Source organism: Aethalodelphis obliquidens, unplaced genomic scaffold (assembly GCF_003676395.1).
Source record: "Aethalodelphis obliquidens isolate GAN/ISIS:26980383/991018 unplaced genomic scaffold, ASM367639v1 scaffold130, whole genome shotgun sequence".
Taxonomy (NCBI): Eukaryota; Metazoa; Chordata; class Mammalia; order Artiodactyla; family Delphinidae; genus Aethalodelphis; species Aethalodelphis obliquidens.
In genome coordinates, this window is record NW_020838074.1 from 689,520 (window position 1) to 705,459 (window position 15,940).

A 15,940-nucleotide genomic window follows, 5' to 3' on the forward strand; every position below is an offset into this window, starting at 1 on the left:
GGCTATATATGACAAACCCACAGCAAACATCATTCTGCATGGTGAAAAACTGAAAGCATTTCCTCTAAGATCAGGAACAAGAGAAGGGTGTCCACTCTTGCCACTATTATTTAACATAGTTTTGGAAGTCCTAGCCACGGCAGTCAGAGAAGAAAAAGAAATAAAAGGAATACAAATTGGAAAAGAAGAATTAAAACGGTCACTGTTTGCAAATGACATGATACTATACATAGATAATCCTAAAGATGCCACCAGAAAACTACTAGAGCTAATCAATGAATTTGGTAAAGTTGCAGGATACAAGATTAATGCACAGAAATCTCTTGCATTCCTATACACTGACAACAAAAGATCAGAAAGAGAAATTAAGGAAATAATCCCATTCACCATTGCAACAAAAAGAATAAAATACCTAGGAATAAACCTACCTAAGGAGGTAAAAGACCTGTACTTAGAAATCTATAAGACACTGATGAAAGAAATCAAAGATGATACAAAGAGATGGAGAGATATACCATGTTCTTGGATTGGAAGAATTAATATTGTGAAAATGACTGTACTACCCAAAGCAGTCTACAGATTCAATGCAATTCCTATCAAACTATCAATGGCATTTTTCACAGAACTAGAACAAAAAATTTCACAATTTGTATGGAAACACAAAAGACCCCGAATAGTCAAAGCAATCTTGAGAAAGAAAAATGGAGCTGGAGGAATCAGGCTCCCGGACTTCAGACTATAATACAAAGCTACAGTAATCAAGACAGTATGTTGCTGGCTCAAAAACAGAAATATATACATCAATGGAACAGGATAGAAAGCCCAGAGATAAACCCATGCAACTATGGTCAACTAATGTATGACAAAGGAGGCAAGGATATATACAATGGAGAAAAGACAGTCTCTTCAATAAGTGGTGCTGGGAACTCTGGACAGCTAAATTTAAAAGAATGAAATTAGAATATTCCCTAACACCATACACAAAAATAAACTCAAATGGATTGAAGACCTAAATGTAAGACTGGACACTATAAAACTCTTAGAGGAAAACAGGAAGAACACTCTGTGACATAAATCACAGCAAGATCTTTTTTGACCCATCTCTTAGAGTAATGGAAATAAAAACAAAAATAAACAAATGGGACCTAATGAAACTTAAAGCTTTTGCACAGCAAAGGAAACTATAAATAAGACAAAAAGGCAACCCTCAGAATGGGAGAAAATATTTGCAAATGAATCAAAGGACAAAGGATTAATCTCCAAAATATATAAACAGCTCATGCAGCTCAATATTAAAAAAACAAAGAACCCTGTCCAAAAATGGGCAGAAAACCTAGATAGACATCTCTCCAAAGAAGACATACAGATGGCCGAGAGGCACATGAAAACCTGCTTAGCATCACTAATTATTAGAGAAATGCAAATCAAAACTACAGTGAGGAATCACCTCACACCAGTTAGAATGGGCATCATTAGAAAATCTATAAACAACAAATGCTGGAGAGGGTGTGGAGAAAAGGGAACCCTCTTGCACTGTTGGTGGGAATGTAAATTGATCCAGCCACTATGGAGGACAGTATGGAGGTTTCTTAAAAAACTAAAAATAGAATTACCATATGACCCAGCAATCCCACTACTGGGCATATACCCAGAGAAAACCATAATTCAAAAAGACACACACACCCCAGTGTTCATTGCAGCACTATTTACAATAGCCAGGTCATGGAAGCAACCTAAATGCCCCTAGACAGATGAATGGATAAAGAAGATTTGGTACATATATAGAATGGAATATTACTCAGCCATAAAAAGGAATGAAATTGGGTCATCTGTAGAGACGTGGATGGACCTAGAGACTACCATACAGAGTGAAGTAAGTCAGAAAGAGGAAAACAAGTATCGTATATTAACACATATATGTGGAATCTAGAAAAATGGTACAGATGAACCGGTTTGCAAGGCAGAAATAGAGACACAGATGTAGAGAACACATGTATGGACACCAGCGTGGGAAAGGGGAGGGGTGTGGTGGTGGGATGAATTGGGAGATTGGGATTGACATATATACAGTAATATGTATAAAATAGATAACTAATAAGAACCTGCTGTATATAAAATTAAATTCCAAAAAAATAAAAACAAATATAAAAATCATAGTGTGAGGTAACGTGTTATGGTAAAGGTGAACCCAGGGGCATTCAGCAACTCAGACTTGGGGGCAGGGTGGGCAGGGAACGCTTCTCAGAATCAAGTCTTCAAGGATGCCGGAGGTGTCACAGCAGTTGCAAAGGCAGGCAGATGTATGCACCTGGTTCTGAAGGGCTCTGTAGGTCAGGCTCCTGGAGAGGGATGAAAGCAGAAACATAGATACTCCATGCTGAGGAATTTGGACTTGGTCTGAGGGCAGTAGGAAACCTTTGAATGGTTTTTAGAAGGAAATACTAGGATGTAGTTTGTGTTTTCAAAAATACTACTTTGCTAGCAATATAGAGAGTGGCTTGGCAGTAGGTGAGGTAGGAAGCAGAGAGACCCTAGGTGAGTTGCAAAATTCCAGGTGAACAGTAGGACCTGTGGACTAAGGCAGTACTGTGGAACTGAAGGAAAAAGTATATTTCAGAGCCACGTCAAGGAGGTGGGCTGCAGAGAACTTGGTCGTGAATGACCGATATTGGAGAACAAGGGAGGAAGGAGTCAGAGGTGTTGCCCAGGTTTCTGGCTTGAGTGGACATGGCGCCCATCATCGAGAGAGGGCTTGGTAGAAGGAAGGCCATGTTTGCCTGAGAATTACAGGGGAGATGATTAATTTAGTTGGGGAATGTGATGAATTTGAAGCTTGAGAGAAGATCAGGAGTGTGTGTCCAGAAAGACGGGCTGGGTGGGCCTGGAGCTCAGGCAGGAGATGCTGAGGTGCAGTTGTTAGCTTGTCCCTTCAGTGTTAGGACACTTTGGCATCATTAGAAGGATCTGGGTACTCTGTGGTGCGGGCCGGATAATGTTAGATTAGCTTTCTTAGAAGCCACGTTAAACAAACACAATAACCTCTATTTCAGCATCGTTCAGAGTTGGTGGACATGTGAGATGAAATGAAATGACTTTTAGCAGAGTTCAGCAGAGAAGCTTTGGTCCCCAAGGTGAACTTGGATTTCTTCCGGGGATTGTTCTCTCTGTATCACTTTTTTGAAAGTCCCTCTCAGACTTCTTGGGGTCCTTGGTAAGAATCTCAGTAAAAAGGCTACTTAGAGGCGATATCGGTAAGGAGAAGTAAAAAGCACTTTACTCATTTCATCTTCCCAGTAACACTGCAAGGTGTTACTATTAAAAGTCCCATTTTACAGATAAGAAAACTGAGCCTCTGAGGGTCCCCTGGCTTACCTTATGGTAAGGGGCACAGTTGTGGATATGACTCTGAATCCTGTTCTCTCTGTGCTGCACAGAAAGACTGACTCAGACATACCAGGTCTGTGAAATCCTGGGGTGGAAAAGTTGTGTTTTCATTAAGGAAAAGATTCTGGGGGGAAATGATGTGTCCCCGGGGTGTTTATCAAGAGCAACACTCTCCTCAGTGCTCAAATCAGTTCCTCTGATGTATCCCTGATACTCCCCTCCCCTGCCCCATGTTGACAGCACTCAGACTTGGTGGTTCTGTTGGTACCCTGTCCTAGGGCCACCTAAGAGTCAGCCATTAGGGCCTTGCTTATAATTTTTCCCTTTTCCTGGCCTTTCCTCTGCCTCTACCCCCACCGCCCACCCACAGCAGCCAGAGGGATTCTTTCATCTAAAGCATCAGGAAGTCAATCCTCTGCTCAGAAGCCTCTAATGGCTTCTTGTCTCGCTTGGAGTACAACCCCTGACCTTCAACGTCTCCTGTGTTGTGGCCTTTGATTGCTTCTCTGACCCTGTCACTGACCACACTCCCTTGACTTGAGCCACACTGACCTTCTGGCCATTCCTTGAATGCTTCGAGCGCCTTATAAACACCACCTGGCTTTGAAACTTGCTGTTCCCACTTTCTGCACTGCTTTTGCCCTCGTAGTCCAGTAACAGGCACCCTCCCATCATTAGGTCTTTGCCTCTCTTTGAGGCCTTCCTGCTAAGCACCCTGTCTAATATAGCAGCTCTGTCATGTTCTGTCCCTTATTTTTTCTTCATGGCACTGATTTTCTGTTTGTTTATTGATGTCTCCTGAACATGAGCTCCATGAGTTCAGGGGCTTTATAGGTTCTGTTGCTTTGTTCCTCTGGCTGCTGGGATAGTGCCTGGCCCATGGTGTGCACTCAGGGGGATTGGGTGACTGATGGAATGAATATATGGAAGCCGTGGACTTGATGGAGTGGGACAGAAAGTGAAGTCACTATCACCGAGGGACCTACAATAATGAAACAGAGTGTCTCCCAATGTGGTTAGCATTGCTGGTTCCCTAAGTCTCCTCATTCGGAGGTAACTGTGAACAGGTATTAGGAAACTTCCCCACGTTTCCCTGGCTTAGATGCAGATTTATCGCTCTGATAAGGATGGGAATGATTTTTTCCTTCTAACGTACAAGTTGCCAGGACAGATTTACTGGTGATAGCGTGGGGTCCATGTCCTACCTGTGTCCACCCTTTCACATCTGGAGGTCAGTCACTGGAATGTCAGTGTTTGTGGAGCCCATGGAAAGTGTCTCCTGCATTGTGGCTTTCATAGAAAGAAAACTTTCTCTAAGGACTTGGCTTGAGTGAGCTCTGTTCGTAGAGTGTCCTTAAGCAGAGGTTTCCTCATTGGAGATTTGAGCCTAATGCCATTTTCAGTGCATTTTTCTGTTGTTCTTCCTGTAGGATCTTCTACGTCTCTCACGACTCCCAAGACTTGAAGATCTTCAGCTATATCGCTCGAGATGGTGCCAGCAATATCTTCAGGTGTAACGTCTTTAAATCCAAGAAGAAGGTAAACGGGCTGTCATCTCTTATTTTCCTCTGATGGAACCAGAGTGCCCCTAACATTGACCCATCTCCCTGTTGATAGAGAGGCAAGATTTGGAGGTGGCTATTTTAGTGCAAGATATAGGGGAACTCTCTCACTAGTCTGTCATTGCTTCTATATAATGCAATTCTCTTTTAGTTTCATTTGAACTTTGTACTTAGTTTTATGCGAACAACTGGAGAGATCTTGGCCGTTGGTTAAGGGCTCTGCAACAGGAGCAGGCAGACAGCTCCAGGAGTGGTGCTCACCTTGATGTGTGGTAGAAAAGAAGATTGCCTCTAGCTAAGGTGACCCTTCATCATAATTCTGTATACTGTTCAGTGGCCTACAACCATGACATGTGGGATCTAGTTAGATTTTGTGATGTTGGTTGTCCTGGATGATTATTTTGTAACCATCCTTGATGTATAGTAACCTTGATGCTTGAGTAAATGCAACTTTTGCAGTTCTGTGGAGGCATGCTTCCTCTCTATCATTCCTCCAGAAGTCTAACACACAAAACTGGGGTTTGCAGACGTGGGCTCTAGCCCCTCTTCTCCCCCGGAACTCTGAATGATGTTATGAGGGTCAGTATCCGCCCATGGGTCTCAGTTTCCTTGTCTATAAAATGAGGAGGAGAGTCAAAACCAGCATTTCTTAAAATGTATCCTGTAAAACATTTACCATCCGAAATGTTTCATGTTAAAATTATTCAATTTAAATGTGCTGGGAAGTCCTAAAGTCAGAGAAATCCCTTTAACGCAGCATTTCTCAAACTGAATTGGCCATGGAATCATATTTTTTCCGTGTATAAGTGTTAATATCCTGAGAACTACTTTAATATAGAGGTGACTTTGGAAAACACTATTTGTGTCTAAAAGGTCCCTTACAGGTGTGCAATGGTAAGGTCCCAACCATTCTAGACATAAACCACTAACCCTGGCTTTCTATGAGGACTCCTCCCAAATTCTCTCCTGCTTGTCCCTTCTTTGATGCTATGTGATATCTTAATGCATCTTATGCCGTAAGACATCTTTAATAGATTTGTAGGTACCTTGCCAAGTGGGGATAATAAGAATAAAAACGTGACAGGGTCAAGATTTACTATTATATATGTCCTGTTCCCCACCCTAGCTCCATTAAGAGAATTATACTTTGCTGATTTAGCCTCTTCCTCTAAGGAGATTTGTGCCCTTACCCACCTATTCCCAAGCTTTTTAATGCAAATCAGGGAATTGGATGGAAAGAGCTAGAACTGGAAAGGTAGAAGGAAAAAGGGGCAAGTTGCCCGATTTCACTTTTAGATAATAGTACAGTTGAGAGGAAAAAAGTGAAAGTGGGGTGAAGTTGAGCTGCATATTAAAGAACTGATAGAAAGAGTAGGAAGGAGAGGGAGAGAAAGAAAAACCAGAAGGGCTGGAGATGAGAATTCAGGGCTTGGAAGAGTGAAAAACACTTGTGTGGCTTTGAGGTGTAGTGGATCTAGGGAGGAGAGGAAAGGAAATACAAAGCGTTCCTGAGACTTATGAATTGCATCGTCTGTAATGGTCTTTGACAGATACAACTGAAGACTAGGATTCCCTTTAATTCATTTTGCGTGTTCTACTTTACATCTGACTTTAGTTTTGTCCAGAGACTGGACCCTGTGGACCTTGGAATTTATTAAAGTTACAAATGGCACATTTTAATTTACAAAGTGCTTTAATATTTAATCTTACTTGATCCTTGCAAAAACCTCCATGAAGAAGTTAAGACAGGTAATTTTCATGCCCAATTTTACGGATAAGTAAAGTTAAGTTGAGGCTCAGAGAGATTAAGTGACTTGCCCAAGGTCCCATGAATAGGCATTGGCTAGAATCAGGGAGACATGCAGAACGAAAGGATTTTGAGCAGGAAACCTAGGTAAAGGAGATGGTTATATTTGCTTTGCCATCCAATCTAGCGTAGCAATGCAAACTCAGTGGGGTCGTCCAGTTCTTCCGCCAAAACCTGAGTCTAAGAACAATGCCCGTTGGAACTTTGATCTTGAAGCGAAGGACAGAATTAAGTTCTTATTACCCAGTGACAAAGGAGTAGTCATCTGGTTCCCTATCATATCAGTGTTTTCCACGTTTCATAGCTCTCAGAGCTAATCCTGATCTCTGGCTCTTTTATTTTCTATATCCCTTTTACCCTCACCTACGGAGACTGTAACTGGTTCTCAGGCCCTTTGCTGGCCTGTAGCCATGCAGCTGAAGGAATTGTTTCCAGACAGCCTGGGATGTGAGCCCCATTGCCGCTGAACTATAGGTGGAAGGGCTAGTTGCCAAGCCAGGAAAGAGAAGTGAATTAATCGTTCAGCAAAGGAAGCACAGTTGGGGAGGGGTGGGGAACACGTCTGCAAGGTTTTGCACGCTTATCCTGGTTCGTCTCCAGATCTGGTGATTTCCTTTCTTATAAAGCCCTTCTGGTTTGGAGAGGTAATAGTTAGCTTGGGAAGGAGTTTTAATTGGCACATGATAGGAATACTGAAGAGGTGAGGGGGAAAGCGCTAAATACTCGTTTAAGTGTCTTGCAGGGATGTTTCTGGGTTGCTGGAGGTCAGTATGGTGGTCTCGTGACTGGAAGCCAGCGGACCTGGGTGTTCTCCAGAGCCCTCGTGTTGATTATAGTGTAGAAGAACCTTGTATGAGCTCCTTGCTAGGTCAAGGCTTGGTTATTGCTGTTCACGTCACATCATGTCCCGAGTGGGTACTCATGGCACATTTCCCATGACAGCCTTCTCATGTGGGTCATCCTTACCTTACAGTTCACCATGGGGAACAGGATTGTCTCTTCTGTTGGGAGAGAACATGGGTCAGGTGTCTCAGCTTGCCTGCTAGAGGACCTCCCTGTACCTCGCTCCCAGCACCGTTGTTATGCTATACCTCTGGATCTTCCTTTAGTTACCTATATAGCCAATGTGGTTCTCATCTTGGGAACTTTAATCTTGAGCTGATTTTTTTTCAGTTGGGCTTTCATCAGAAGTTAGATAGCAGAATATTGCGGGAAGATAACATACTACCAGCTATTCATCTGTTAGTCTAGATTTTCCAAGTTTTAGCCTTATATTAAGTCAAATGATATCCAATCCATTTTGGTTACTTGCTATGGGCTCGTGACTGTTCTAGACTCTTTATATGAATTATCTTACTTCATTCCCTCAGCAGCCCTGTGAGGTGTAGGTACTGTCATGCTCTTCATCTTATGGATGGGAAAATGGAGACTTAAGGGACGTAATTCATAATGAGTGGTGGAGTCAGAAATGAACCCAGAAAGTCTGACTCTGGAGCTCATCTTTTTAACCACTGCATTATATTATCTTCATCAGGAAGTTGCATAACTGAGGAGTCGCTTTGTTCTCCAAGACCTACTTGTAACCGGATTCTACTGTAATTGTTACTGGGTTATGAAGAGCTCCTTAACTCTGAACGGCCCAAGTCTCTTTGACATAGATTTTCCTTTTTTTCTCTTAGTATCTTTGTTTGGTCAATATTGATTCTATTTTACAGTGGGAGAAAGAAGGGACCCAGGGATGAAAGTTACCATTGGTTGCACAGTGAGTCAACATTGCCACTGAGATAAAAACCTAGCTTCCTGCTTCCTAGTCCAGAGCTTTGGCCACTTAACTCTGTTACACAGAGTTCATTAGAGATACATGAGCCTCTCTGGATTTGAGTTTCTCCAGCCACCAAATAAGATGAAAGGCATCTCGGGGATGCTGTTGTTTTGTATGTGGAGTGAGATGGTCTTCAGGAAACAAGTTTTGTGTGACTGGGAAGGATCACCAGGGTTGTGGTGGGGAGATCCCAGCACTATTCAGACTAGTGCCAGAAAGGAAGGGTAGGAGAGGGTCTTTTCCTTGCCCAGAGCACTGGAGACATTTCCTAATAACACGGCTTTCCTGTTTCTCCTCCTTAGGGGATATAATGACAGTATTCGTTTGCAAGGCCTTTTGACTGCTGTGAAGCCTCTGTGTGGTCTCTTGACCTCTCCAGTGGAGTAGCTGTCCCGCTCCTGTCATTTTCTCCCAGCCCCAGGAGGATGTGGCTGTCTGCCCTGATTAAGTGTGACTGTACTTATTAGCGCATCAGTGCGTGAAGCGTTGGTGATTAACAGGAGCCACAGGAATCTCCCCCATTATCTTCATGAAATTGTTCTGCCTGCAATCACAGCTCAGTTGGTTTGGGTTAGGAGAAATCATTTCCTCCATAATGCTGTCACCATCCGATTAGGGGCCACAGTGGAGAAGTTTAGCTGCCCTTAAGAGTTTGCGATGGATTTTGAATGATGATGTCAGTCATGTGCTAAAGAATAAGTCACTTTCCTGGCCAAGCTCAAGAAATGGAGGAGAGGTAGGTCCTAAATTTAGGGAAGCAACCTCTTTTTTTGTATCTTAAATGTTGAGGTGGGGTTGGGTGGGGAAGTCAAAAATACAGAAATCCTAAGTCTCAGAACTGATCTAGTCCAAACCTCTCTGTTAATGGAGAGGAAATCAGTACCTGGAAAAGTGAATTAACTTGCCCATGGTCACCTAGCTGGTTACTGACAGTATTAAGGTTATAACTTGACCTTCTTTTCTCTATGGTACTGTGGTTCATGAACTGGCAAGAGTACAAGGGAAAACCCAGCAGTCCATTGGAAACTGTAAGGTCCACTATCTCCTGTCAATGTTGAAAGTCATACCCACTTTGAAACTAAACTTTCCCCAGAGTAGCAGTATTCTAGTGTCCAAGGCATTGCCTTGATCAAATTCTATGATCAAGGCCATTAAAGAACCTGTTAGACAGAAACCTAGTCCATCTCCCATTTCAGAGGCTTAGTTTGTTGGATCTTCCTCTATGTAGAATTCCAGATAGATTTTCCTGCTTCAGCATTGCAGAGTCTATAGATTGAGATCATTTGGTAGATATAAGCTTAAATCTTCTACTAAGGTTCAAAAAACACATTCAAGAAACGAGACCTTCAGCTCTGTTTTTGTTGAGATTCTGTGCTGGTTAAGGTCAAGAGAGGGGCACTGTGCTTTCTTGCTGTGGTAGATGAAAAGAATTACAAACCTGTGAGTTGTCCTAGAACTGACTTCCTGGGCTGCAGTTCCTTAGAATTCAGAAGCACTTGGCAGATAAATCTCAAGTTCCCAGGAGATACAGGGTGGCGGAGGAGGGGGATGTACACTGGAGTAGAAAGCTAAGTTTACACTAGGGAAGGCTAAGTAGACTAAGAAAGACACTTACTTGTAAGAAGTGTGCCCCCAGTCTTCTCTTCATTCTCGGTCATTGTCATCATCACCTTCTTCATCATCATGTACACCTTGCATTTTGAGCTTCTTCTATTCACTTTCCTTACTTATCTGATGACTCCCCTGCTCGCCGCAACTGGAGAAAGCCCGCACGCGGCAACGAAGACCCAACACAGCCATAAATAAGTAAATAGATAGATAGATAGATAGATAGATAGATAGATAATAAAAGTAAAAAACCTAGTAAATTCCAGAGAATGCCCATATCCCGGAGCTGGAAAAGGCTGCCTTCCCAACATGCTAATTATTTGCTCTGCTTCGTACCTGGCTATCTTCACAACTTTAAAGCCCCAGTTTGATTTGCAAAGGTCAGGAGGTATGAGCACCTGCTTCGTGATGACCCGTGGGGCCCGATGGAATGGGTTCTTCTTAAAGCCTCTCCCTCTTGAGTTAGTTATGGTTTATTAAAATAAGTTCCAGCATGTGTGATTCCTGCATTCCGAGGTGCAGCCTTCTTGCTTAGAAGGCCGGAAGGCCCAGTTACCACGTGGGGTAGGCCTGGCAGGCTGGGGCCAGCATGACCATGCAGGGAGAAGGTGGCACCAGTGAGGGGAGGGACAGCCCCTGCCAGGTGCAGGCTGGCCCTCCTAGCCACCTTCAAGTAGTATTCCCCAATGAGGTCCTTATATAGAATCTTCTAAAAGTAGACTTTTTACTGGTCAAGGAAGGGGAGCCTAAAAGGTCAAGGGCCCTCTGAATTCACATAGCCATTTGTGAGAGAATTAGGAGCCACCCAGCCCCTTCTAACTGCTGGACTGGTGAGGGGGAGGGGCTGTTCTTTTACATGTATATAATCATTCTGTAAAGCAGATAGGCTAGCTTGATTGTTTTCAAGTGCGGAGAGCTCTTCATAAAACATGCTACTGTGTCCTTTTACTGTGAATGGAAATACAGCCTTCACATTAAACAGGAGTGAAGGATAAATCAAAATGAAATCACTTAGCACTGAATGTGCCAATCTAGAACTCTTACTCAACAGTTTCCTCACAGCAGAAACCTTTATACCAGCTCAGACCAAAGATGATTTGGCCCAGTTCCTCTCTGTTGCTATGGGGACAGAGAGATGATGGCTTTAGCCCTTTTGATGCTAACATACCTACATAAGAGACAGTTCCCTTCATGTCTTCACGTTTCTATTATTGATAAAGTAAGCCTAGCCTTTCCTGAACTACTGTTTGTTTTATGTCTTAATTCCCCTTTGGTGCAGTGAATTCCATATTCAGAATAAAACATTTCTTGAGCACTCGGTACATGCCAGGCACTGTGGGAGGTGCTCTCATATATGTTAGCCATATATTTATTCCTCTGTGTGGCGGAGGAGAGGCTATTAACATCAGTGATTCACTTTTCCATTGAAGTTACAGAGATGTTCTGCAGAGCAGCTCTGGTAGAGGGGGCTAGGAAGGAAATGGGAGACCAGGAAGGTGGGAGTCATTTCTAACATAGGGAAGTCAGGACCAGTGAACCCTAAGTCTGCATTTTCTCCTTTTTCAGGGGAATCAGATAGAGGTGAGGGTCAATTGCTTGTCCTAGTAAATGTACTAAAATGTGAAAATGACACACGGAGAGTACAAATATTAAGCATTAAGACCAGCCACTTCCTTACGACCGTTTTGGGCTTGTAAATAGTTGGTTGAAACCGGTGCGTGTGTGTCTTACATTTGTCCTTGATGAAGGTGGCAGCATAGAGATTTGAGCTGGGTTCCAGGTTCTGCAGATGCTCAGTCCTGAGTGTATCCCATCATCCACTGTGAGTGTGTGAGGCATGAGAAATGCAGGTCCTCTGAAGAGTCATTTCCCACCGGCTATATCCTCATACTTCAATCGGAGTGTTTCCTTCCAAAGAGAAGTTTAGAGATCCTGTCCTTTCCGCTGTTAATTCCTTAGACTCAGGGACACTTGAGTCCCTTTCATTTTTTAATATTAAAAGTTAGTTAAGGGAGGTAACGAACCTCTGTGACTCTGTGACTTACAGAGTTGGGGGGATTTGTAACATGTCCTCCTTAGGAGAACCTGAGATTTTTGTAGCAACGCATGTGGTAGTAAATTTGGAATTTTCTGTGTGAGTATATATTTTTTTATAAATTTATTTATTTATTTTTGGCTGTGTCGGGTCTTCGTTTCTGTGCGAGGGCTTCCTCCAGTTGCAGAGAGCAGGGGCCACTCTTCATCGCGGTGCGCGGGCCTCTCACTGTCACGGCCTCTCCCATTGCGGAGCACAGGCTCCAGACGCGCAGGCTCAGTAGTTGTGGCTCACGGGCTTAGTTGCTCCGCGGCATGTGGGATCTTCCCAGACCAGGGCTCGAACCCGTGTCCCCTGCATTGGCAGGCAGACTCTCAACCACTGCGCCACCAGGGAAGCCCGTGAGTATATATTTTTAAGAGGGAAACTGGGTCTGTACTCTGGTAATAATACAATTGGGAAAAGACTAACTCAGCCTTTGCAGATACTTATGCAGTATGATTTATCTGGGTTAACTTATGGAAGATAAGGAAGTAATGGAATTAAATATGGAATCTCTACATATCATTTAGACTTACCATATTTTATTTCTAGACCTCCCAAATTTGTCCTTTTCTGCCTCTTGTAAAGATGTGTAAGAGAGCAAAATTTCTGAAAATCAGAAGAAGGGAAAGGCTCTGTGTAATGGACACTGGCTATATTTGGTAGGTAGAATATAGCATCTCTAAGGTTTGGTAAACTGGTAGTAAGCTTTGCTGTAAAAGATTAACCACAGGCAGTCTGCTCTTATTCTCATAAAGAGAATAAGTAACAACAGATCTAAGGAGGCCTGGGGGAAGAACACTTTTGAGTGGAACAGAATCTTCTTTTTCACCTGAGGGTTGAGCTTCCTGGCTCAGCCTCCTTCTCAGAGCACAGCTTGATTGCCAAAGGACATGTGAAAGATGTGCTTGGCCTGGATTGGTTAGGGACTGTGCCCTCTAAGTGACACTTTTTTTTTTTTTTTTGCGGTACGTGGGCCTCTCACTGTTGTGGCTTCTCCTGTTGCGGAGCACAGGCTCCGGACGCACAGGCTCAGCGGCCACGGCTCACGGGCCCAGCCGCTCCGCGGCATGTGGGATCCTCCCGGACCGGGGCACGAACCCGTGTCCCCTGCATCGGCAGGCAGACTCTCAACCACTGTGCCACCAGGGAAGCCCATAAATGACACTTTTTAAATATATTTTGGGAGTGAGAAAGGTGGGGACTTCTTACTTAAGACCGGTGCCTGCTGTTCCTCAACTTCCAGTGCAGACAGAGCAGGTATCTCTTAGTACAAACTTGCGGTGTGAGAAGGGGCCTAAGCCTGACCTTCGGTAAACAGGAGGAAGTTAAGGTTGGATGTACAGGACAGAGGCTCTGATCCACCACTGGGTGATGGGGGATCCCACAGAAGTTACTCATCTCTTCCTGCCTCACTTAAAGTTCTCATCATCCAGACACGTCAGGATGTTCCAGGTGAGAGATCAGTTAAGAACATCCCTGGAGTTCGCATCATGGGCGAAGAGAGGTTTGAGCACTAAGGCGGTCACTTCTAGGAAGTGGTTCGAGGAACGTCAGGAGGAGTAGAAGTAGACTGAGATCTGAAGTAGGCCTATGATGACGATTGGCCAAGATGCCTTTTCATCTTAACGTGAATACTGCGGCCTGAAATGAAAAGGGAGAACACAGAAGTAATGCCAGGCTTGAGGCAATAGTAAGGGTAGCGACTTGGGGACTTACACCTAGCAGAGAGTGAATTAGAGCAGTAGTTCCGTACATGGGATCCAAGGCCCTTAGGGATTCATGAAGATAGTAATGGAGAGATATGAGCTAATTTCAATGTTATGAATAGTGTAAATGAATCCTACGTTTATCCTCAACAAGGCCTTACAGGCTTATCAAAACATTGGACTCTGCGTTTGTCTATAGTTGCATCGGTTTGCTGATGAGAAGCTCTACTTGACTGCTGACGTTACCTTGGGGTTTTTTAAATGTGTGGGGTGAACGGATGGTGTCCTTAGGTAGTTACAACTGACCTGACGTCAGATCATCCAAGATGTGATTAATCTTAGACTCAAGGCATAGAGTGACGGCCACAGTTAAATACAGTGCAGTCTGTGGTGGCAGAGTGTTTGGGGACCACTGGTGTAAGAGGAGCAGTGACCTAAGCTTTCCCAGCCTGAGCTCTTAAACTCTGCATAGCTCTCACTGAAGTCATTCAGTGAGTCTTTGAAAGAATGTGAAAACAGACCGATTGGCAAATTATAATCCGTTATCCAGTTAGAAGACCTGCCCTGAAAACCTTGCATGTGGTTTTTCCTCATGGCCTATGTGGGCCACTTGAGACTCCTTCTAGGAACAGGCTCTTTTGTCCTGTCTCCTGCTGTCCTAGTAGTGTACTACTGGGAGCTAGGGTTAAGCTCAGTGCTTGGGCAGTTAGAGGAAGAGGTTAAATAGCAAGAAAAAAGAAAGAAAGAAAGAAAAGAAAAGAAAAGAAAGGACGTAGCCAAAGAATAGACCCAATGAGAGACATCTTTAGAGCAAGGCTGGGAAGCTCACCTTAGATACCCTTGGCTGCCAGTCGTGTTCCAGGGAACTTGGACTCCAGGCCTCAGCTGGTTCTGCTGTTTAGACCATGGCTTCTCAACCCTTGGTCTGCAGGAACACCAGGGAAACCCACCGCTTCCAGCAGAAAAAAAAAAAAAAAAACATAGCTGAGTTACTGTTAGTGTGATGAACCCATGGAACATTTGATAACGGTTGGCAAAGAATTCTGAAGCGTATCAACCACTTTTGTTAAACTTGGGAGTTGGAATTGGGCTAAGTCCAGAATTGGGATGTTTGCTATCTGTCCATTCAGTTGACTGATTGTTTCAGAACTGTGGTGACAATTTCTTATTTTCTGGAGTATTTCAGGAAGGGAAAATGTCTTTGCATTCTTCTTTGTGAGTATGTGCACATCCAAACAACAGGAGGTTTTTCCATCTCTTTCCTTTGCTGGCTTCATGGGTTTCTGTCTGCATGCCTCTTGCACATCCTCTCCCACCTCGGCCCTTCTTGTGTCCTTATAGAGGGTCTCCACATCCTCCCTTCTCTCCTTTCCTTTCTCCTTCCCAGAGCCAAGCTATGCGAATCGTCCGGACGGTGGGGCAGGCCTTCGAGGTCTGCCACAAGTTGAGCCTGCAGCACACGCAGCAGAATGCCGACGGCCAGGAAGACGGGGAGAGTGAGAGGAACAGCAACAGCTCAGGGGACCCAGGTAGGTCACTGCCGTGGGTGTGGATGAACAGGCAGGTAGACACACAGCGTGGGGCGGTGGAAGTGAACGGTGGCCCAGGAATGGGGATGTTCAGGTGGGGAGCGGTCTGGTTTTAATCTTGAGCCAATCCCCAAAGGAAGCCTGTTTCCTCCTGGGTCACAGATTCACAGTGTGGGGCTATTTCGCTGGCTGGGTGACTTCCTCCGGAGAGGTGGGGAGAGGACAGGCAAAAAGATTGAGAGAATTGGTCAGAGAATCAAAGATTTCTTTGGGATATTTCAGCCCAGTGAACAGTCCTAAGGATCAGCTTATCCTGGCTAGATTTTTGGACTCTGAAAAATAAATTTCTTCTGAAAACAATTTCCTCCACATTCAAATTCAATTGTCTCCCCTCCTCCATCTTACCAGGACCAAGTCCTTAACTATGAGAGTCCTCTTGGGG

At 44.0% G+C, this 15,940-nt stretch overlaps 1 protein-coding gene across 1 annotated transcript in view; it reads left to right on the forward strand.

Annotated features, from left to right (window-relative positions):
• NOS1AP (nitric oxide synthase 1 adaptor protein) overlaps window positions 1-15,940 on the forward strand; it is a 76,714-nt gene that overhangs the window by 41,681 nt on the left and 19,093 nt on the right. The window contains exons 4-5 of the mRNA XM_027099236.1: window positions 4,815-4,923; window positions 15,357-15,498. Coding sequence (XP_026955037.1) covers window positions 4,815-4,923; window positions 15,357-15,498 — 251 coding nt within the window. The remainder of the gene's footprint in view (window positions 1-4,814; window positions 4,924-15,356; window positions 15,499-15,940) is intronic.